This window comes from Chanos chanos, chromosome 9 (genome assembly GCF_902362185.1).
Source record: "Chanos chanos chromosome 9, fChaCha1.1, whole genome shotgun sequence".
NCBI classification, from domain to species: domain Eukaryota; kingdom Metazoa; phylum Chordata; class Actinopteri; order Gonorynchiformes; family Chanidae; genus Chanos; species Chanos chanos.
The window spans coordinates 31,747,512-31,769,483 of NC_044503.1; the positions used below are offsets into that span (position 1 = coordinate 31,747,512).

General features: G+C 40.6%; 5 protein-coding genes and 1 pseudogene across 5 annotated transcripts in view; all 6 read right to left on the reverse strand.

Annotated features, from left to right (window-relative positions):
* Positions 1 to 357: 357 nt before the first annotated feature.
* On the reverse strand, positions 358 to 672 carry LOC115820219 (histone H4). Its single transcript, XM_030783704.1, has one exon. It carries the CDS (start codon positions 667 to 669, stop codon positions 358 to 360), a length of 312 nt encoding a protein of 103 aa, XP_030639564.1. The 5' UTR covers positions 670 to 672.
* Positions 673 to 1,436: 764 nt separating this feature from the next.
* Positions 1,437 to 2,057, reverse strand: LOC115820193 (histone H1-like). Its single transcript, XM_030783678.1, has one exon. The coding sequence runs from the start codon at positions 2,052 to 2,054 to the stop codon at positions 1,437 to 1,439; it is 618 nt and encodes a 205-aa protein (XP_030639538.1). The 5' UTR covers positions 2,055 to 2,057.
* Positions 2,058 to 4,591: 2,534 nt separating this feature from the next.
* LOC115820217 (histone H2B 1/2-like) lies at positions 4,592 to 4,969 on the reverse strand. The gene has a single exon (XM_030783702.1). It carries the CDS (start codon positions 4,964 to 4,966, stop codon positions 4,592 to 4,594), a length of 375 nt encoding a protein of 124 aa, XP_030639562.1. The 5' UTR covers positions 4,967 to 4,969.
* A 3,270-nt stretch (positions 4,970 to 8,239) lies between these two features.
* On the reverse strand, positions 8,240 to 8,650 carry LOC115820166 (histone H3-like; annotated as a pseudogene).
* An 842-nt stretch (positions 8,651 to 9,492) lies between these two features.
* Positions 9,493 to 9,879, reverse strand: LOC115820172 (histone H2A-like). Its single transcript, XM_030783655.1, has one exon. It carries the CDS (start codon positions 9,877 to 9,879, stop codon positions 9,493 to 9,495), a length of 387 nt encoding a protein of 128 aa, XP_030639515.1.
* Positions 9,880 to 16,712: 6,833 nt separating this feature from the next.
* Positions 16,713 to 21,972, reverse strand: part of LOC115820132 (E3 ubiquitin-protein ligase TRIM39-like) — a 5,335-nt gene continuing 75 nt past the window's right edge. The window contains exons 1-6 of the mRNA XM_030783612.1: positions 21,559 to 21,972; positions 20,816 to 20,911; positions 19,610 to 19,840; positions 19,428 to 19,450; positions 19,223 to 19,341; positions 16,713 to 18,014 (exon numbers count right to left, since the gene is read on the reverse strand). The exon at positions 21,559 to 21,972 is cut by the window's right edge and continues 75 nt beyond it. Of these exons, the coding sequence (XP_030639472.1) occupies positions 17,470 to 18,014; positions 19,223 to 19,341; positions 19,428 to 19,450; positions 19,610 to 19,840; positions 20,816 to 20,911; positions 21,559 to 21,963 (1,419 nt within the window). The 5' untranslated portion in view covers positions 21,964 to 21,972 and the 3' untranslated portion in view covers positions 16,713 to 17,469. The remainder of the gene's footprint in view (positions 18,015 to 19,222; positions 19,342 to 19,427; positions 19,451 to 19,609; positions 19,841 to 20,815; positions 20,912 to 21,558) is intronic.

Here is a 21,972-nt window from a genome sequence, read left to right on the forward strand (position 1 = left end):
TTACCCCCTGAATCACAGTACGTTTCACTAAACTACAGTGCCTCAGTTCTAAAATAAATTAGAAAGTGGAGTTGTTTGTGCTTTCATGTGAAAACTGAGATTGGCTTTGCTTTCACAATTTAAATGAAAAAAAATCACTGTTGACTTAACAGGAGTTCTACTGAGAAATTAAAAAGTCGAGAATTTCACATTCTCTATTATACCCCACCCCGAATACTTTTAGCGTAATTCATTGTTAATTGTATTCCATATTTCGCTGTGTAACATCATACACACATTTCTGAGGAACATCGCTTTTAACAAGTAATGTGGGTGGCTCTAAAAAGAGCCTTTAGATTTGAACGGTTAGAATAACGTTTAACCGCCGAAACCGTACAGAGTGCGGCCCTGACGCTTCAGAGCGTACACAACGTCCATAGCAGTCACGGTCTTTCTCTTGGCATGCTCCGTGTAAGTAACGGCATCACGGATGACGTTCTCTAAAAACACCTTCAACACACCACGAGTTTCCTCGTAGATAAGACCAGAGATACGCTTCACGCCACCACGACGAGCCAAACGTCGAATTGCAGGCTTTGTAATGCCCTGGATGTTATCGCGAAGCACTTTGCGGTGACGCTTTGCGCCCCCTTTTCCTAGTCCTTTACCACCCTTCCCCCTTCCAGACATAGTTACTATTCTATCCGAATAATGCCAACGTGCAGGCAAACACCCCGATATATTCACGTAAAGAGGACCTGCTTGAAAGCATGTTACTTGCTGGCTCCGATGCTCAGATGAGGCGGAGTCACAATGGAGTGAGCACTTCATCTGTCGCAGATCGGTATGTTCGCATGCCTCACTAGAAATTTCTAATCACATCAGACAATTAACAGTAACATTAACATTTGCTAAAGCAATAAATCTAAGCGCTCAGCTTAGTCTTTTAAAAATGCTATACTTTATGGTCGTCGTGATGTATGAACTACGGGAGTCTTAACACTTTTTTACATTTTCACATTTCTATCACATATCCAATCCGTGCCCTCAGCCTGAGCAGTTGCATTAGTCCTCAGAGGAGAGAACTCTTACTCGAGGAATAGGAGATAAATGGGCGGTTTATAAATGCATGAATCAAAACTAAGAACAGTTTTAATTAGAGGGATATAGCGAAAGCTAAAGTATGACTAATAATTTGGAGAAATTTGTAAGCTTTTTCTTATCAGTTATTCTACACTGGACAGATCCCGAGAATAACCCGTAATAATACAACGAACTGCATGTGCGATTTTTAGAACGCGTGCAGACATTAGGAATAGTAGAATTAGAAGTATGTGCAGTTCGAATATACAGCACCCAATTCATCATTCAAGTACAGAATATGTTTTTTAAAAGATAGTGGGTGGCTCTTAAAAGAGCCTTTGGTTGGCCAGGCCATAAACATATAACCTGGGCATTTACTTCTTCTTGGGCGCTGCCTTCTTTGCCTTGGGTGCCTTAGGTTTGGCGGCCTTAGGCTTTGCTGCTTTGGCTTTCTTTGGACTCTTGGTTGCCTTCTTTGCTGCTGCGGGCTTCTTGGCCTTTTTGGGGCTCTTGGTAGCCTTTTTAGCGGCGGCAGCCGGCTTTTTGACCTTCTTAGGAGATTTCTTAGCCGCAACTGGCTTCTTTGCCGCTGCCTTCTTGGGCTTCTTGGCGGCAGCTGGTTTCTTAGCTGCGGGCTTCTTTGCTTTCGGCGCTGCTTTCTTTGCGGGCTTCTTTTTAGTCACTTCAGTATTTTTCTTATTCAACTTGAAAGATCCGGAGGCCCCAGTTCCTTTAGTCTGAACAAGAGTGCCTTTAGCGACCAGGCTTTTGACGGCTATTTTAACGCGGGAGTTGTTCTTTTCCACATCGTAGCCACCAGCAGCCAGAGCCTTCTTCAAAGCAGCGAGAGATACTCCGCTTCTTTCCTTAGACGCAGACACTGATTTTACGATGAGCTCCCCAACACTGGGTCCAGTTTTTTTGGGCCTGGACGCCGCCTTTTTCTTAGGAGCTTTTGCTGGTGGAGCGGGAGCTGGAGCCTCTTCTGCCATTTCACTCAACTGAGTTCAAGAACCACGAACAAACAGATGTACTTCAACGAAGGGAGCAGTGTGCACTGTGTAACTGGGCGCACGCAGTGGGACGGGCTCTTAACCGGCATATGAGAACCGTTTAGACTCAACACGCTACTCTCGTAATCTGCTTACTTCCGCGAACCTCTGTCGTTTGTGTTTTCTCACTGCACAAATTCAGTAAAATGTGGCTCAGAAGATGACCTGGGACAGAGAAAAGTGAACAGATGCAAAACGAAGACATTTTTCTTTTAAAAAATGCTAAAGGAAAGAATATTCCTGTAAACCTTTTGTAGCAGCTTGTTCAAAAAGGCGCCTTTTGGCATCCGCAATGTACGAGCAAACATGCATTTTCTGAGATGATTGGCGTTTAAAAGAGTTAAAACCTGTCAAATTCCTCATCCCCACTCTTTAACGTGTTGATTTAGGATCTCGGTAATGACATGATATGATTGTAAATGACCGCGAGAGATGTGGAATATCTAAAAAAGGCTTTTCATACGTGTGGTTAAAACACACTGTTAAAGTGCAGACTGAATGAAGTGTGTGTCTGAGCAGCACGGACTATAAGGAGAAAGCTCAGTTATACATTTACATAAATACACACGAATTTACAAAGGAATGTTTGACATATTTAAAGTTTATTATGTTAATTTTTTATACAACTTAACGTTTATTATATAAATATGTATTTCATTAATAAAGGAGTTAAATTAATCAAAGCCTTATTAAATCCCATGGCATGTCCCTATTTGCTTTCAAGTCATGTGTCCTGTTCCTTCTCAGGTCAGCAACAGTTTGCTGAAAAACTATTTCAGCAGAAACATAAATAAGATCAACCGTAATTTAAATTTTGTTTCTTGTAGTTTCTTTTAAACAAGATTGACAATGTACCGATACATTTCCAAGCTCTGTTTTCAAGAGGGATTTCGAACAGGCAACACAATACAAACCAAATATTAACTTTGATTTTTATACGACTCTGTCATATTTTGTCATCCTTTTAAAGATCTGTCGTTCGACATGATTTGTTTTTGAAAAAACTATTGTAAGTCTGACCACTGCTCTAACCAGTAGCTTTTTGATACTTATCAGGACATCTCTTTGAAACTAAGGCAAATATTTTGAACTAATAATCTGAATGAACTGTAATTTAATCTATCTAAATTTTGTAGAATATGACATAAAACATTTAAATATAACACATACTGTAGGTTATCAGGAATATGCTCGTATTTCTCTTTCTGAAGAATTCTCCATGAAACCTTACTACGTCAGAAATTAAATTTATACATCCTGCAGTAGAAGACATACTTCAGTATGATTGACTCTAATTGGAATAAATGCAAGAAATTACCACCTTAATCACCAATGCATAGATATATATGGTCACAGCAGTGTATGATTACCCCGCTATGGTGGTTGCGCAATGGTACAATGCCGGTTAGAGATGTTTCGAAATGTGTGCTGCACATGTCCCTCAACATCACAAACTGTTACATTATGGCTGGTTGGACAGATAGATAGATAGATAGATAGATAGATAGATAGATAGATAGATAGATAGATAGAGCCTAACCATCAGATATGGAGCACGTCACTTTATTGTTCATCATAGTCTAACGCACTTTGTCATTAAGCAGTTCATTTTCCAATGGATTAAACAATTATAATAAACCCCTCATGTCTGGATGGCAAAAAGTACCATTCAGTGGGCAAAGATGCAAAATCGCTGATTAGAGTTTAATAGGTTTTGTTCAAACAAGACGCTTTGAAGCACGTTACGCAAACATAAAATTATAACAAAACTTATTTTCAGTTCTATTATTTGAATTTAAGTACTCTTCATACACTATCAGCATTCATTTTTTTTTTCCAGTGATAATGGGTTGAACGTAACCAGCATTTTTGTTCTATTCTGTTTCCAGTCTCCAAATTGACAAACTCACAGAACAGATTACGGTATAAAGTCAATATATGCTGGTAAACGAGTTCAAAAGAGAATTTATAGGCCTATTTATGCAAATAGGGTATTATTATAAACCAGTTGGTGAGACAGTCAGTTTGTGACTGTGCTTTACTAAAACATTGATTGGCCTATTGACCCTCTCACATATTGTTTGTCTTTTTCCAAATTGCTCTAATGCCCAGTTCAGCGATTAAGTCATTAAAAGGCATGGCTGTGAATAAAAAAAAAAATAAAATAAATGGAATGTAGGTAGCTACTCTTCTACTTACATTCTGATTTACATATTTTCTTATAAATATATTTATATATCGAATCAAGTAATTTATAAGTAGTAATGTTTGTGAGACGGCACTTCAATCAAGGAAATTTCCAGCAGTTAAATATAGAACACTCAACTGAAATTAAAATGTAAAGTTAAAGTGAACTAACTTACATATGCTTGTAGTTTTAATATACACTTATACAACAAGAAGGGTAGTTCTTTTGGGGATTGTGTGGGTGGCTCTTAAAAGAGCCTTTGGGTTTAAGTTCTTCTGTTTTCAAAGTCTTACTTAGAACTGGTATACTTGGTGACGGCCTTGGTGCCCTCAGATACGGCGTGTTTGGCCAACTCACCGGGAAGCAGAAGGCGAACAGCAGTCTGGATCTCCCTAGAGGTAATAGTGGAGCGCTTATTGTAGTGGGCGAGACGAGACGCCTCCCCGGCAATACGCTCGAAAATATCGTTGACGAAGGAATTCATGATTCCCATGGCCTTGGAAGAGATACCAGTATCAGGGTGGACCTGCTTCAATACCTTGTATACATAGATAGCATAACTTTCCTTCCTTGTCCTCTTGCGTTTCTTGCCTCCCTTCCCGGCCGTCTTGGTCACGGCTTTCTTAGAGCCCTTCTTGGGGGCTGACTTCGCTGGCTCCGGCATCTTCGATGTACTTGCTAATGATGACGCGCTTACCGCCGAGCAGCTAGTGTAACTCAATACTTGTATGCAAATAAGTTCAATACTTTGTAATCCTCCACGTCCCCGTCCTGTCTGTGGCTTTCGTCATCACGCTAAAATACGCAGATCATTTATTGGCTGCAGACTATCACGACCACAACTAAAGGGCTCCAATCATAGACTCAATCGAGCCGAATAAAGGTTGGTTTTGCGCAGACGCTACACGAACCAACCCGCGAGCCACTCGCCATTGCTTTTTTTTACTTTATTTTCAACACAATCTGGAAGAGACTACACAGTCGGGACCAGATGTGACTGAGTCCCAACGCCACATTGATACCTATCTTGAGACAAAGCAATAGAAGTACAATTTTAAGTCTGATGCTGTTTCAGTTTATCGTGCAGTTTAAAGAGCATACAATAAACTGAGTCAGGTCCCGGGAGTGACTAAAGCAGTCCCCACAAAGCGCCGATTCTTATACATATTCTTATCAATTTCGCAAAAAAGGACATGTAACCTTGAATTTGTAACAGTCTGCATGTTTTGTTAATGACCACAGCACATTGCCAGAGGCCCCCTACTTATCTCTGCTATTTGAACAAAAAGAATTTGATATTTCGTGTATCACAAAAGACCGTATACTTACAACTTTCAACAGAAATGATTACATGATTGTTACAATGATATAGTGGTGAATCAATGTAATCATTGTTAATCTTAAGGGAACATACTATTTGCACGACTACTTTTAATCTAATTCCCATTCCCACTTGAAGTCAGCAATCTCATAGCTATCATCCTTCGATTTTTCTGCAGTTATGTGAGTAATTAATCGAAGGTCGCAGTGCATGTGATTTTCCTAGCGTACATGTCAGTTGCTGGCTCTTTGCGACCACATCGCCCTTTTTCAAAAATACAGAGTCGGTGAGACATTTCTCGTTCAGAACAGCACGTAAAAAGGCGTTTTGAACACAATGGTTTCACTGTTTGGACATCACCGTACATGCGCGAGTACTATAATGAGATTATCAATTAAAAGTCAGTCAGTCAATCTGTCGAAATACATCGACAGTACCCAATATGTAATGAAGTCAGACAAACTTTGCAGAACTACTATTTACTCCGGACCTCTAGTATTTTCTTTAAAATGGTTTGGCCAGTCAACAACTCAGTCTCTACGCAAAAAAACAGTACGGCCAGAAAGGAATACAGTACTTTTGCAAGGCAATGTGTGTGGCTCTTAAAAGAGCCTTTGGGTTAGGTATACTAAACGTGTTAGAAAACGTTTAACCGCCGAAACCGTACAGAGTACGTCCCTGGCGCTTCAGAGCGTAGACAACGTCCATAGCAGTGACGGTCTTTCTCTTGGCGTGCTCGGTATAGGTGACTGCGTCACGGATAACGTTCTCCAGAAACACCTTCAACACACCGCGAGTCTCCTCGTAGATCAAACCAGAGATACGTTTGACACCACCACGACGCGCCAGGCGGCGAATAGCTGGCTTAGTAATGCCCTGGATATTATCGCGAAGAACCTTGCGGTGACGCTTAGCGCCTCCCTTGCCAAGACCTTTACCACCTTTTCCTCGTCCTGACATTGTCGTTTCACGGCTTCAAGAATACGTCCGAATCTGTCGACAGACGTAAATCCAAGCGTATGCGATGAAGATAGCTTATGTACTCTGTACAAGGACCTACTTGAAAGCACGTTCGTGTTGGTCACGCCCACATTTCGTTTCCCAAGTTATCCAGGAAGGGGTGCAATGGAAGAGCAAAGGGCGTAGTCACACGTTTGACACTCTTACATCTCTTCTACAGAAAGTTGACTTAAATGTGCTTGCAGTTTTGAAGAATTCTGTCCAACCTTACTTTAAACTGTCCTCATTAACTCACTTCAAGGGTTGAGCCTGTTCTAGGATTCGCCTGTTGAAACAGATCTCATGACATCTTGGAATCCTACTTCATATGAGATATTTCGCGACTTGCAGTGCCTGAAATTAGACTTGAAGTAGTATTTAAAACATTCTCATTAATCTCATTAACTTTAATAAAGTGCCAAAAGACTTAACGAACATGCAACACACATACAACTCAACATCTTTTGGTCACCCATAATATTGCAAAAGTCATTCGGCAAATCAACTGTACTCAATATTTGTACAGCAAGTTTGATATTCCTTTCGGAATACAGTGTCTAAGCTGTCTTTAGGGACCAGTTTAGTTTGGACCCACTCAGTTTGGCCAGCCAACTCATGTTTACGTCCATAAACTGCAAGTTTTGTTGTCTCATGTGATGTATTTGGAGCAGATCACTGAGATCTAATTCATGTAATTTTCTTTAATTTTCTTAAATAACACGAGACACAGACCAGATCATATACTCTATCATATCATTTTTATAAAAGCGAAACGTGTGTATGGGGGGGGGGGGGTCCCCAGTATTACACATCTTCACCTCAGCCGTTTCCCTGAGACAGTGTGGGTTCGGTTCAAGTCAGGTAGCAGGGCCTTGTGAGACTAAGGTGAGTGTTCAGGCCAACGCTGAGACTGCCAAGGGATCGGACGAATCAAGACGTTCGCTTTCCTTTTCTGTTCAGTCGTACTAAGCGTAGCTAAGTGCCCTGCACTTCCAGAAGACCTGACGCACGCTACTGAATTCATGCCCATAAAAGATAAAATTGCTCTTTGTGACCCTGGAAAAACTTTGTTCATTTATTTCAAATCGGAAGACAAATTTTCGGAACGAATAAATAAATCAGTTTGAAAACTACCTTGAGGTGACCATCATTACCATAATCCTTAAGGGTTCAGTCCAGCACAAAAGTCACACAAGCATTTTGTCTTGACTGCAGCAAAGCACAAAATGATTTCTATGTTGACTCATTTAGCATAAACAGTTGGATCTGACGTACAGAATAGGCAAAGGAAAAAGGGTTGTCTATTTGTGGGCATACAGCTGCAGATGGGAACACTATTTTTAGGACGAAAACGCTAAATAGGCTGCTATTGACACCTGTACAAACTCGCATCTCAGCTGTTGTGGCCTGGAATATCAAATGTCTAATGGATCTGAGCTACCAGAACGTAAGGTGTTTGTTCCCTCCGACAATTCCCACTTTACAGTTCTATTTTCCTCAAATTTCGTGCATTTCTTACAAATTTGTGCGAGCCGTGCTACATATTGGAATATCTTGTCTTTCGCAAAACGACTGAGGTGGCTCTTAAAAGAGCCCTTGTGGTTTTGAGATGGTCACTTAAGCACGTTCTCCACGAATACGACGGGCCAGCTGGATGTCCTTGGGCATGATGGTGACTCTCTTGGCGTGGATGGCGCACAGGTTAGTGTCCTCGAACAGACCCACCAGGTAAGCCTCGCTGGCCTCCTGCAAAGCCATGACGGCGGAGCTCTGGAAGCGCAGATCGGTCTTGAAATCCTGTGCAATTTCTCTCACTAGACGTTGGAAGGGAAGTTTACGGATCAGCAGCTCAGTAGACTTCTGATAGCGGCGGATCTCTCGGAGAGCCACGGTGCCGGGCCTGTAACGATGTGGCTTCTTACCGCCGCCGGTGGCAGGAGCGCTTTTATGAGCAGCTTTGGTCGCAAGCTGCTTTCTGGGGGCTTTGCCACCAGTTGACTTACGTGCAGTTTACTTCGTTCTTGCCATTTCCTTAAAATTCTCTTCTCGTTTATGAAGAAAAAAGTCTACAGTGCAATAGCTGAGGTGCCCTGTATAGAGTGTTCAATGCGTTTCCTCATTGGGCCGCGTCCTCATTTTAACTCTGATTGGTTGCTTCGTAATGACAATTGCCGCAATGAACAATCGGCGTTAGCTGTTCGGTTATTTACTTTGCCGCCTAAATTCAAACAGCACGCCCCCGCGCCGCTGTTTTCATCTCGCAAGTCGTAGCTCTAACGTTTGTATGCTGAGCAACAAAAAATTAATAAATCTTTAGAGGGACACTCCTTTAAACATCTTACTAAAAATGTAATTGAGAAGCACTATGTTGTTCGTTGAGTTGTGTTTGTATAATAAAAATACCCACACCCAAATATATATTTATTGAAACCCAAAAATATTTCAAAGAGTGATTTTTACACCTAATGCTGTTTTTGCATGCAGTGTATCTGTTTGCATTCGGGTTCAGTCATGAGTGTTCCCCGCATAGCAATGTGACATGAGCCGAGACAGGAAACAGTTTATACGCGCTGCGATATTACGAAATAAGAGAATATTTACACATGAATACGGAAAACCGAAACATTGCCTCTAGATTTTCATAGACGTGCAGTCGGGTTTGTGGCATTATAGATATTTGGGTCACTGTGCGGGACAGTGAGGGCTTCAGTGTCCCTCACATTAACCAAAGACATGATGACTCCTTGGGCATGCAATGCAGCATTTCTCCTCGGAGTCTACATTTATAGATTATAGCTCTTTCAAGAAAGACTTAAATGGCTCTAAAAAGAGCCTTTGGGTATGTGAACTGCAAGACGCCTCTGGAGATTTTACTTGGATTTGGCTGGCTTGTCAGTCTTCTTAGGCAACAGAACAGCTTGGATGTTAGGCAGCACGCCACCTTGAGCGATAGTGACTCCGCCGAGCAGCTTGTTCAACTCCTCGTCATTGCGGACAGCCAGCTGCAGGTGACGGGGGATAATACGAGTCTTCTTGTTGTCGCGTGCAGCGTTGCCAGCCAACTCCAAGATCTCAGCGGTCAGATACTCGAGCACGGCGGCAAGGTAGACAGGAGCACCAGCGCCAACCCGCTCAGCATAGTTGCCTTTACGCAGAAGCCTATGCACACGACCGACAGGAAACTGGAGCCCAGCCCTAGACGACCTGGTCTTAGCCTTGGCTCTAGCTTTACCACCGGTCTTCCCTCTTCCACTCATTTTCTGTCTTTGAACCTCACAAACTAAATTAGTAGCAGAAATAAAACAATGAGGAGCTCGGAAGGAAGTATTTATAGGAATCGCTACCATTTCTTGATTGGCCTGTATCTTTGTCCCACATTCACCAATCACTGTCCTGCTGTCTCAAGCAAACCCGCCCACAAAACTGATTTTGCATGGCGCGCAAACCTAAAGCAAAGCGACTGGACGTGTAACAAACAAAACCGATCATGACCTCGAACCGAACCAAAGCTTGAACATCGAGAACATATCTTTAAATTTGAAATGTTTCTTTCCGTGACATGATGTGCGTCCCATCCTTTCTTAACACGTTAAGAATTTTCCCACTTTCAAGCATAGTATTCGCGGGTGTATTTTTGGGGGCGGTGGTTTCCCCTTCCTCCTTCCGCTAGTTGTGCGTTCTACGATTCTTTCGATGTGTTAAAAGGCAGGGAGGTGTTGCATGTCGATCTTGAAATGGTTTCAGGTGAGCAAGAGACTGGAGGTGTAAAAGGTATTTCATGTGTAGTTTAAACAGTGTATTTAGTGTGAAGTGAGTTTCAGTCAGGAACACGATCTATTTCATGAAAATTAAATGAAACTCTGACTACAGTATTCCCCCACGTGCAAGCACTGTTTACAGTAGGCATATCTCTTATGTAACACGTCAAAGTCATGAGTAAGATCAATACTTTACAATGAGTATGTTAAAATGAAAGTGTGTTATAGAGTAAGTCATATATTCGGTCGGACTCACAGTTTCCATTGCAGTTTCGACTAATTTGAAGATAACTAGTGAAGACTATAAAATAAGGAGTTTTTCACCTTCACCAGTGTGCAACCGCAACCCCAGTTACAACTGCTGTGGAAATATCATTTTCATTTCCTATGTAGTAGAGCCAAAGTACAACTTAAACCCATGTTTATCTTTACATGGCATGTTTCGGTTGACAGTTTTTAAGCAGGAAAAAATAGCTTCATCCTGTGGTTGTCAAAGGTCATTTTGCACTTGTTTTGCAACAAATGTTCTCAAAGGGCATTTTCACTATTACACTGTGAAACTGTGCAAGCGTAGGTCAGTTTCACATTCAGCATTAAAGACCTAATTTGTAATGTTGGTTAAGTTGTCTGTTTTTTTCTGGGAGGTTCATTACTCTCCAGCGAACCAGATTTTTAAGCATCTTATAATAAAACAGCACACATCTAGTTTGTTACTTCTCCATATAGTTAAGCTGATCATGTCAGTTTGTGAGAAATTTCCAGAGTACAAATGCAAAATGAGGTGAAATTACAATGCGCCTCTACATATTCCCCAATGTCCTATGCCAAGAGCAGGACAGAGGGAGGACTTCATTAGGCAGCACAGACACAGAGGTGTAATGTAGAAATATCCTTTAATTCTATCATCAGCGTAATTAAGTAAGCATGTGTGTGTGTTTGTGGTGTGTGCACTTAACAGTACAAATGTTCAACAATAGTTGGTCATCATAGTAAAATAAAGCATGCAAGTTGTTGGAGGGTGTGTTGCATGTAAAAGGAGCTGTTCAGCGGCAGTTTGGTTGAATCACAAAGACATCATGAGTCAGAGGTTGAAGTTACGACATCTCACTCTCCTATTTACACAGTCCCCAGTGTAATACACACCTCAGAGCTGAGTTAAGTTTTGTTGTTGTAGTTGTTGTTTAGTCCAATAGCTTATTAAATGTTGGACATTTTGACCATCATTATGGTTTACTTATTGTAAATGCAATAACAAGTAAAGGTTAAAAAAAAAAATCGCAAGTAAAAACCAAATGTACATACACAGCAGCTTCTAGTGAGTAAAAGAGTCATTCTTCAAAAATGAATCATGGCAGATCATTTTAAAGACTCTCCAACTTTATTGTGTAATTACCGTACTAGTGGCGAAAAACATTTTCAGCATCCAAACAAGATTATATGCTAAATGAAGACATATATAAGTATAAAATATAAGTTAGTGCTGTCCACAGGTTCAAAACTGTCTTTCCCAGCGTAATCCCACTTAAGAGTCGTAGTCAGAGTCGTATAGGTCATCTGTGCAGATTTTCACAAAACACAAAATAAGCATTACAGGTGCAAAAGTCAGAATTAGGATTATGCTGCTTATTAAAAAGATATGAAATTCTGTTTTCAGTCTGCTTAAATGGAGTCTCACCAAATTTATTCACTGCACAGGAGACTTCTCTAAACCCCCTGATGATCTCTTAGAATCCGCAAACCAATACATCTGCACACAAACACAGCATTTCATTATTTAGTAGAATAGATACTTGTACAAAGAAATAAACCATATAAAACTGATCAAGGATTAGTGTAACTAAGTTTACGGAAACAAAAAGTCACGTGCAGGGATAATGTACAGCTAAAAATATTTCTCTTTAAAATAAAATGCGAAGCCTCATGGTATAGTGTGCATCATGTTGAAGTTATATAAGTGTTTTGTGGTTATAGTGGATTGGAGTGGGTGGTAAAAGGAAGACTTATGACTGAGTGTCTGTGAGAAAGAAAAGCCAGTGTGGCTTTTTCCCTTACCTTTTAGTTCTGCTTCTGCATTGCCATGTCAGGACAGCAAGAGTGACAACAAAGAGCGGGACACAAATACCGAGAGCCATGTTCTCAGATTCTCCTGTAGCAAACACAGGGAGAGAGAGGGAGCAAGGAGAAGCTATAGCACAAGGAATGCATCCTATTGTATAACAGTTTTGTAGTACTATTCCTAACATGTGTTTACTCAAGTAGCAAAGTTGACAAAGTGTTTAAAGGGACCTCATTGCAAGTTGTTGGTCCCAATTTTTTTTTTTTTTTTTTCGGGCAGCCTTAAGGTGAGAAACACTTTTGTTCTTTTTCCACAAAACCATCAGAACGACATGCTGGCGAACAACACAGTCATCATTATTCAATCTGCGACCAGGACAATTTACAAGGAGTTATGTTCATGAAAAATTTGGGTAAACCTTCACTCTCGGGAACTTCATTTCCTTTCGAATTCTCTGAGCAAGAACCTGAGGGGGGGAAAAAAAAATTGCAACTCAAATTTTTACATTATCATTCATTGCATGACCAGAGCATCCACAAACTAATATATATGTGTGTGTGTGTGTGTGTGTGTGTCTGTGTGTGTGTGTGTGTGTATGGGGTTTTTCAAGAGGACTCTGTAATGGGAGCTGGTTGAAAGACTTCACATTGTAGGGAGAAGATTTTGCATAATGTGTCTAATACTCACATGAACAATTTGCTCTCAAGACGTCCTACGCAAATATGAAGTGAGGAGGAAAAAAATAATGTCAGAGACATGCGCATGTGCACTCATTCCCTGCCAGCACATCCACAGGAGTAAATAGGCACATATTAAATACATACACATTGTTCCCATACAATTTACATAGTCCCCATTCCCTCAAACATTCATTAACAACAAATACACACGGCTCACTAGATTTTGTGCCTTTGAGGCTTAATGCAAGAAAAATTTAAAATAAAATATTCTACAATAAACTATCCAACATGTATAAAGCCATACCCCCAAATAAAGAGCTTCATATGAGATGTCGCTGTGGCAGTGAGTAAGCATGATGTGGACGCTTCCATAACCTTCCACCACCGTTCTGTTACAGTTGTCCTCATGGGCTACAGCAACATGCTGAATGTGCACACATACATGCAGAGACAGAGAGAGAGAGTTGCAACATTGTGGTGGTGTGACCTCACATAACAATTAGAAAACGGATTTTTTTTCTCCATAGCTTTGAGTAAATAGATGTCGATGTGCATGTGTGTGTGTGTGTGTGTTTGTGTGTGTGTGTGGCAGAGGATTTGCTTACACCTGAGAACCACCAAAATTCTACTCCCTGTGTTATCTGAGACAGGTTCAAAGAGTAAATGTATGAGCCGTTATTAAGCGCATTCGCAGAACAGTGTAGCACAGTTCCATTCACTGACACAAAGAATGAATAAGACATTGCTGCAACTGGAAAAAGGAAGAGAGAGCAGAGTGAGTTATAGGAGCACCACAAGATAAAAACAAGTTTGTTCAGTCTGGTTACTTGCTGTCAAAGTTTCATATTGAGTAATTACGTTCACCCCCCAGAGAGACGTAACTTCTTTTAAACATGCAACACGCACTACACCCGTGAGTTTCTGATTTTTTTTTTTCAATAACCCTAAAGCGAAACTTTCAAGGAGTGATGACGGCATTCACGCCTAACGTCCCTGACCTGGTTTAGCTTGTGTCAGCGTTTGTGGTTAAAGGTCACTTGCGTCGAACCGGGCTGTTGCAGTCTGGCACTTCATCTGCTCTCTCTCTCAACTCACTCCCCTCCTGTGCATAATTTCTGTGTTTGCTCTGATGTTTACAATGTTTACCAAGTAGGCCAAGTTTTTCTTCATCTGTTCTTCAAAACATTTACCATTGCCTATTAATTCAGCACTAGTAAGAGTTACAGTTATTGAACTGATGCATGTTTTGTTAAAGCATATTTTGATAACTGAGTTAGAAATTATTTCTTTTGATTTGAATAAGCCTATATCACTGGTATGCCAGCCAACTTTCACAATTTTCATGTCTTTTGGTATGCATTGTTCAATTATATAATCATTTTGGCTTTTTGCCTTGTGTGAGGTTCTTTGGCTAAAATCATATGATATGAATTATCCTGGCTGTTTAGTTCAATGGAGTACAAGTACAGCACATAGTATGACAATGTACTATACACTGTGAGAGGCCGTTTAGGCCAAAACTGAATACTTCACTTGCACGTACATATATACCGGTACTAAGCACTTGCACATACATGCATACACTTATACATGCATATACATACATACAGGCATGCACGTACATACATACATGAGTATGTATGTATGTGTGTGGTTGAGTATGAATGGGTGGTTACATGGATTTAACCACACATTCTTTCAGGGGGTTATGACTCCCCCGATACTAAGAAAATATCAGCCTGCTTTCCAGCGTCCCTGTTTTCAACTAGTTCTAGCCAACATAGCAATACTCATTATCTATTATCGTGACTCCCCCGATGCTAAGAAAATAGCGATCTGCCCCCCCCCCAACAGCTGTAAAGTTTGCTAGGTCAGATGTAAGCGGAGGCGCCCCATAATGCACCGCAGCACTAACTTCGGACGTTGGAACTCAAAAATTTTAAGTTATAGTGACTTAATAGTCTGGAGTTCATATTACGTAATCCAAAAGAGATCTGAAATTAGTCAAACGTTTTCAGTTTACATACCTCAAAATTGGATTATGTTTTATAACTACTCAAATTTTTTAAGTCAGTAGAATTTATAAGGTCATTTTAAGTTTACACAACTTAATAGAATTACATTATTTGAACATGCAGGTTTAGAGTATGTGCAAGTGAAGTGTTCAATTTTGGCCTAAACAGTTTCTCATTAATACACTGTATGCATGCCACTGACCTTCAGCACCCCAAACTCAAAATGCTTTCCAGCATCCCTGTTTTCAACTAGTTCTAGCCAACTTAGCAATACTCATTATCTATTAGTTTCCAAAGCGTACACACCAAGTATTCTTAACACCAAAGATGTAAGTACTTTAACCAGTTTCTATGAGCTGACAGTACTTAACTCTCTCTAGCAGAATGTGCTGTTCAAACAGCAACAGTTCACTAACCACAAGTACTTGAAGTAATATAAACTTCAAAAAATGAAGTGCGTCAATATTCCCACCTCAAAAGTGTTTTTTTTTTTTTTTTTTTACAATTTACAATTTACAATTTAGTTATTTGGCAGACGCTTTTTACCAAAGCGACTTACAATTGGTGCATCAGTCGATGTTTATTTTTAAGGAATAAACATTAACGCTTACTTACGGAGAGTGGACGGGTGCATTGTGCCAGGTCACGCGTTGAAGTCCGTGCACCTCGACTACAAACTGAAAGATTGTCACTCTACTGGTGTATGTACTGCGTGTGGTGACGGCAGATGCATCATTCTCATTCTCATTCTCATTATTACTAACCTGTGTGGTTAATCCCACGCGCACAGCATCCAGGTGCAGGCTGGTTTTGTACGCAAAAAAGAACAAAACAAAGCAAACAAAAAAACAAAGCAAAAACAAAAAACCACACTTTAGGTGAGCAATGAAACTCGCTTTCGATCAGCTTAAAACGGTCTCAGTTTCCATCTCATTTAATGACGGTGAAATTGCACTATTTTAGTGAGATCAATATGGGGCATTTGGACAGACACCATCGTCGCTTTGATTGCATGGCTTTCTGATTTGTGTGTGTGTGTGTGTGTGTGTGTGTGTGTGTGTGTCTGTTTTACCTTTGTGGTGGGAATATTGACTCACTTCATTTTTTGAAGTTTGTATTACTTCAAATACTTGTGGTTAGTGAACTGCTGCTGTTTGAACAGCACATTCTGCAAGAGAGAGTTAAGTACTGTCAGCTCATAGAAACTGGTTAAAGTACTTACATCTTTGGTGTTAAGAATACTTGGTGTGTACGCTTTGGAAACTAATAGATAATGAGTATTGCTAAGTTGGCTAGAACTAGTTGAAAACAGGGATGCTGGAAAGCAGGCTGATATTCTCTTAGTATTGGGGGAGTCATGACCCCTTCAAAAGAATGCGTGGTTAAACCCATGTAACCATGCATTCAAGCTCAACCACACACATACATACATACTCAACCCCACACACATATACATACTTAAGCACACGCATGCATGCATGCATACATACTCAAACTGGGGGTGGGTGGGGTTAGGTCGCCCAGTGCGCCATACAGGCTAGAACTGCCACTGCCAAGACCATAGGTCAAATTCACTTCAAATTCACGGGTCTTATCAGATCATTTATTATCAAAAGCATCGTGACATATTTTGAACTTAAAGCTGTAATCATAGTTGCACACATTGTACTCTGACCAAGAAAACATTTTTGGTTCGAGACCGCATCGTAGACCAAGAAAGCATCATAAGGAAACTATCCAAGTTCTCAAGGACAAACCAGCTAACAGTAGCAAGAGAAAATTGGAAGGTTGACTTGAATCTTGAAACTTCACAACAATTGTTAAATTTTCACGTAGCAGCTGAACACCACTGTATCCATAAAGAGACATTCGATTAGTGAACGGGTTAAGCAACAAAAAAAAATCATCAACTTTGCTGAAGAATCAGAGGGAGATTCCTTGTTATACTGTGACCTTACCTGACACGACTCCATGTATTATGTGTTTCACTGTATTGACTACGATTCACTGTATTTGTATAGCTTTTTGGGTTTTTTTTGGATGTGCATCTTTCATCCTCTACAAGAATGCGTGTGAAGATTTGCATCTCATCAAAATTCATCATCAATTCATCATCAAAATTAACTCAATACTGTTTTTAAACAGATAAAATGCAGATTTCTTTTTTCTGTACACTGCTTTTCTGTACACAGTCTCTTACCTTTACAATGCATGAGTCACTTGAACCTATGCTCACCAACCACTAATCAGAGTTTACAACTTATTAACAACAAATCAAACATGTATGTATGTTTCGAATGTATGCTTGTCATTTATTTATGACAAGTTTCTAGTACAATCAGCTCTTCTTGTGAAGTTTAACATTTACTGAAAATGGCACTGGTAAGATCCTCAGAGGAGTGACTTGGTCGTAATTACAGAAGAATGGAAAGACTCTCTCAGTAAATGTGTGTTTGAGTGTGTGTATGTGTTTGTTATTTAGAGGGTCGTAGAATGATAGTTTCCCTCTGTCCCAGTCCAGGTGAACTCTGACCCTCTGGGGTTTTTTAGTCACTGAGAAGGGAGTCACCGACTGCCCTGGGGTACGGGATTTATATTCGTCGTTGAAATATCCCACGCAGCTCAGTCCAGTGACGAAAGCATTTCCTTTCCTCCGGACGGACTTGTTTATCACTCCCAGTATCCAGTCTGTGCTGTCGTCCACGTCAACGTTCCAGCAGTGTGACCCTGAGTTAAATCCCTCAGAGCCCAGGATAAATGCATAGTCAAACCTCTCTGGATTGTCAGGAAGTCGCTTTCTGTCATCGGTGTACCTCACACTGGTCAAATCCCCGGACAGGCCGAGTCTTGGGTGAGCGGTGTTCGGATCCAGAGTCACGGGAGCTGAAAACAAGCAAAACGCAAACAAGTAAGAACGCAAGTTTACCAATTCAAACCAATACTGAACAACTCAGACTAAAATGACTACAACAACATTAACCGTGTGGGAGGGTGAGTGTGTGGTGGAGAGAAACAGGGGTCCGCGACCACAAATTTCACCGACAAAATATCTTAAAAAAATTCAATGCAGCCACACGCCACAGAACGACGTGTCGGTCAACGACGGATCGCATACGCAACAGTGGTGCCGTAAGGATGTAATGGAGCTGAAAAATTCCAGTCGCCTAGTGACGTCGTAGCCGTCGTAATGTCATAGCACAACGTATTACTAACGTGTTTGTGGTGATGCTCGTGTTAACAAACCTACTGCGCTGCCAGCCGTATAAAAGTATAGCACACACAATTATGTACAGTACATAATACTGGATAATGATAATAAACAACTATGTGACTTCCATCCATCCATCCATTTTCTGCCGCTTATCTGGGACCAGGTCGCGGTGGCAGCAGGCTGAAGAGGATAGCCCAGACGTCCCTTTCACCCGGCTGCATCCACCAGCTCCTCCTGGGGGATCCCAAGGCACTACCAGGCCAGCCGAGATATATATTTCTCCAAACATGTCCTGGGTCTGCCCCGGGGTCTCCTCCCAGTTGGTTGTGCCCAGAACACCTCCGCAGGGAGGCGCCCAGGAGGCATCCTGACTAGGTGCCCGAACCACCTCAACTGGCTCCTTTCAATGCGGAGGAGCAGCGGCTCTACTCCGAGCTCCTCCCAGGTGTCTGAGCTCCTCACCCTGTCAACTATGTTACCAGTTTATATATTTACTATAACTGTACTTTTTATCATTGTTTTAGTGTACTCTTTCTACTTACAAAAGAAAAAAAAAGTTTAGGTTTGTAGCGTAGGAGCACTAGGCTATACCATATACCCTGGGTCAACAGAAGGCTAGACCATCTAGGTTTGTGTAAGTACAGTCTATGATTTTCGCACAGCGATGAAATGACCTAACGACGCATTTCTCAGAACGTATCCCTGCCTTTAAGCGATGCATGACTGTACTAAAAGTCAGTCAGGGGATTATTCTTTGTAAGAGTAATAAAAAAAACTGTTTATATTTTCTTCCTCATTTTTACCTTTCATTTTTAAAGAAGACGACGAATGCTAAACACTGGTAATTATATTACTGTAACGTCCCTGAAATAAAACTCACTGTATTGAATTATCTCCTGCATCTTCTCCCAGACTCTGAACTTCAGGTTGCCCAGGTGTTTTGCCACGTCGATCAGTGCTCCTGAAAGCGTCTGTGGATCCTGCAGTGTGCACTGGGCTCTGGAATAACATTCAGGAGTCAGTGCTGCTGTGGGTTTTGAGTTCAGAGGCACACAGAAGAAAAACATGGGAGGTAGATTACTTACTTTTTCATTGTGACGTTGAAGTTCTGAGGAAAGAACAAAGAGAGGGATGTTATTTTAATGCAAATGTTGAACAATCGTACGGCCATTTTGGCATATTTAATTTCATGATTTAATGGAAAAGTCATCAAAAGGGTAGGAGGGAGAAAACACCACAGTGTTTGTGTATGGCATTTGTATCTTACCTGTACGAGTAAAATATCCCCAGCGTTTAAAACTTCATCTATGACTCTGATTGTGTGTGAAAGTGATGAAATTTCCCTGCTCAATCCGTCTATCTTCTCCTTCATCATCCGAATCTTCTGCTCCTCTTCCTCTCTCAGTGCAGCTATCCTGGCCTCCTCTTCGTCTCGTAGAAACTGGTGAAGCCTCTCAAACTCCTCCTTTATCTGTTGCTCTGTGTTTTGGGCCTGGATCTAGAATGAAAAGATCACATGCATGAAGTCAAACAGTACGCATCAGCATCCTGACTGAATCATCTAGAGCAGATCTCATGGCTGGGGAGTGAGTGAATGAGTCATTCTGGACCTGATAATGTAAAGAATCTTTTTGAGTGCTCAAGACTGTTTGGTGTTATATACACCCCGGGATAAATTTACCCCTGATGTTTACCAGGACTGAAGATGTGAGTTGACAAAACAAAACAAAACAAAAACAAAAACTATATATATATATATATATAGTTCAAAATGTTTTAAAATTTACTTAAAAATCATGGTTAAACCCTTTTTGAGGGTCTGCCTTTCCCAAAAAATGTCCAGCCAAAGGAATTCTTTCTCATGCCTTCGATAAATAGCCTATAATATAAAATCATACAAATATGTAATAAAAAGAAATCAGTGTTTGGTTGTCTGTTTGTTGCTATTCAAATGCTGCATAAATATGACATTGGAGCTCTGAGATGTATGCTATAGAATACAAGAATATAAAGCATATGAGCGTGCAGAATTAAGGTGCATTAACAATTATTTGTATCTGTACAAATATCTATATATAAATACGTATTAATTATTCAAAAATGATATAAAATCTGTATAAATATATAAATATGAATATATTTGCATTTGAATTTTGTCTCCAGTGAGTTGGATGCATTCTGAATAAACTCAGTATACAACAGATGAAAAATGTTCTGCTATATAAAACAGGCTTATCAGCAGAGGGCATGTGATTATATCACAGCAATTCCACACTGCTCCCCGTGTGTGTGTGTGTGTGTGTGTGTGTGTGTGTGTGTGTGTGTGTGTGAAAGAATGTTTCGGTTGGACTTTAATCAGAAAAGCTATGACAAATATTCGAACCATTCACGTACTTCTCGGCCAAGTTAGGCCGCAACACAACTTTCGTGTTTCACAGACATGAAGAGATTTAATTCTGACATGTGATCTGACCTTTATGAGCTGTGCCGATTTGTCACAGGTTAACTTCACTTCTTTAAACTTCTTCATCTTCTTCTGCAAGGGCTCCAGTGCGCTCCTGAGTTTTTTCTGAAATGAGTCAGCGTTTTAGCGGAAAAGATATAAACCAAATCCCACCTCTATCTGCAGTTTCTTACTCTCCTATTAATGAAACAGTAAAGGGATAAAGGCCTTGTTTGTTTGTTTTTCATCTTTTCATAACAAAGACACAGTATATTAATGTTAAAAGACTGTGATCAAAGTGATTTGTTGCAACGCTTCTGGCAGTGCCGTGAGAGAAAGTATACAGACACCAGCATGTCTTCCGGAGATTCTTTGAAGTTTCAGATTTTATGTGAAGCGCACGCAGATCTTCAGCGTTTTCATTATGACAGGACTGGAAAATGATGCAAGAGGGTGGAACAATGCCAATATGGATAGTTTCCATAACTGTTCCGCACAACCAGTAGGCCATTTGAAAGGGGAATGAGGGGGATCTTCTTGTTAACCCGTCATCGCCCTACATACTCTATGCCATCCTCCCTGTTTCTTTTTCAAACATACAACACTACCAGCAATAGAATAAACCCATTTTCCATTTCAGTACAGCAATGACTATTAATACCATCACGGAAATGAACAAAATTAATTAATAGAAACCTTTTTTTTTTTTTTTTTTTACCTGATTAAAGTAATGTCTCAACACAGCATTATACTTTTTGTTAAAGTTCAGTTACCTTTTGGTCCTCCACTACTTCGTCAATGGGACAGCATTCATGATTTTTATGTTTTTTTGAATCCCGACACACAACACACACGGGCTGTTTCTCCACCAGACAGAAGAGTTTGAGTCTCTCGCTATGTAGACTGCAGAGTTCCTCCGACATTGACGGATCTCCGTAACTTCTAACCTGTAAGAAAGTCTCACAAAGGTTCTTCAGAGCCAGGTTTTTGGGTGGGTCTGATTTCGAAGATCTTCTCCTACACACTGGACAATCCTGAAAACCTTTGATTTCCCAAAACCTTTTCAGACAGACGTCACACAAACTGTGACTGCATGACAGGAGAACAGGGTCCCGGAAGACGTCGCGGCAAACAGGGCAAATTAAATCTTCGCCCATGAAAGACGAGTTTGATGCCATTTTCTAAGT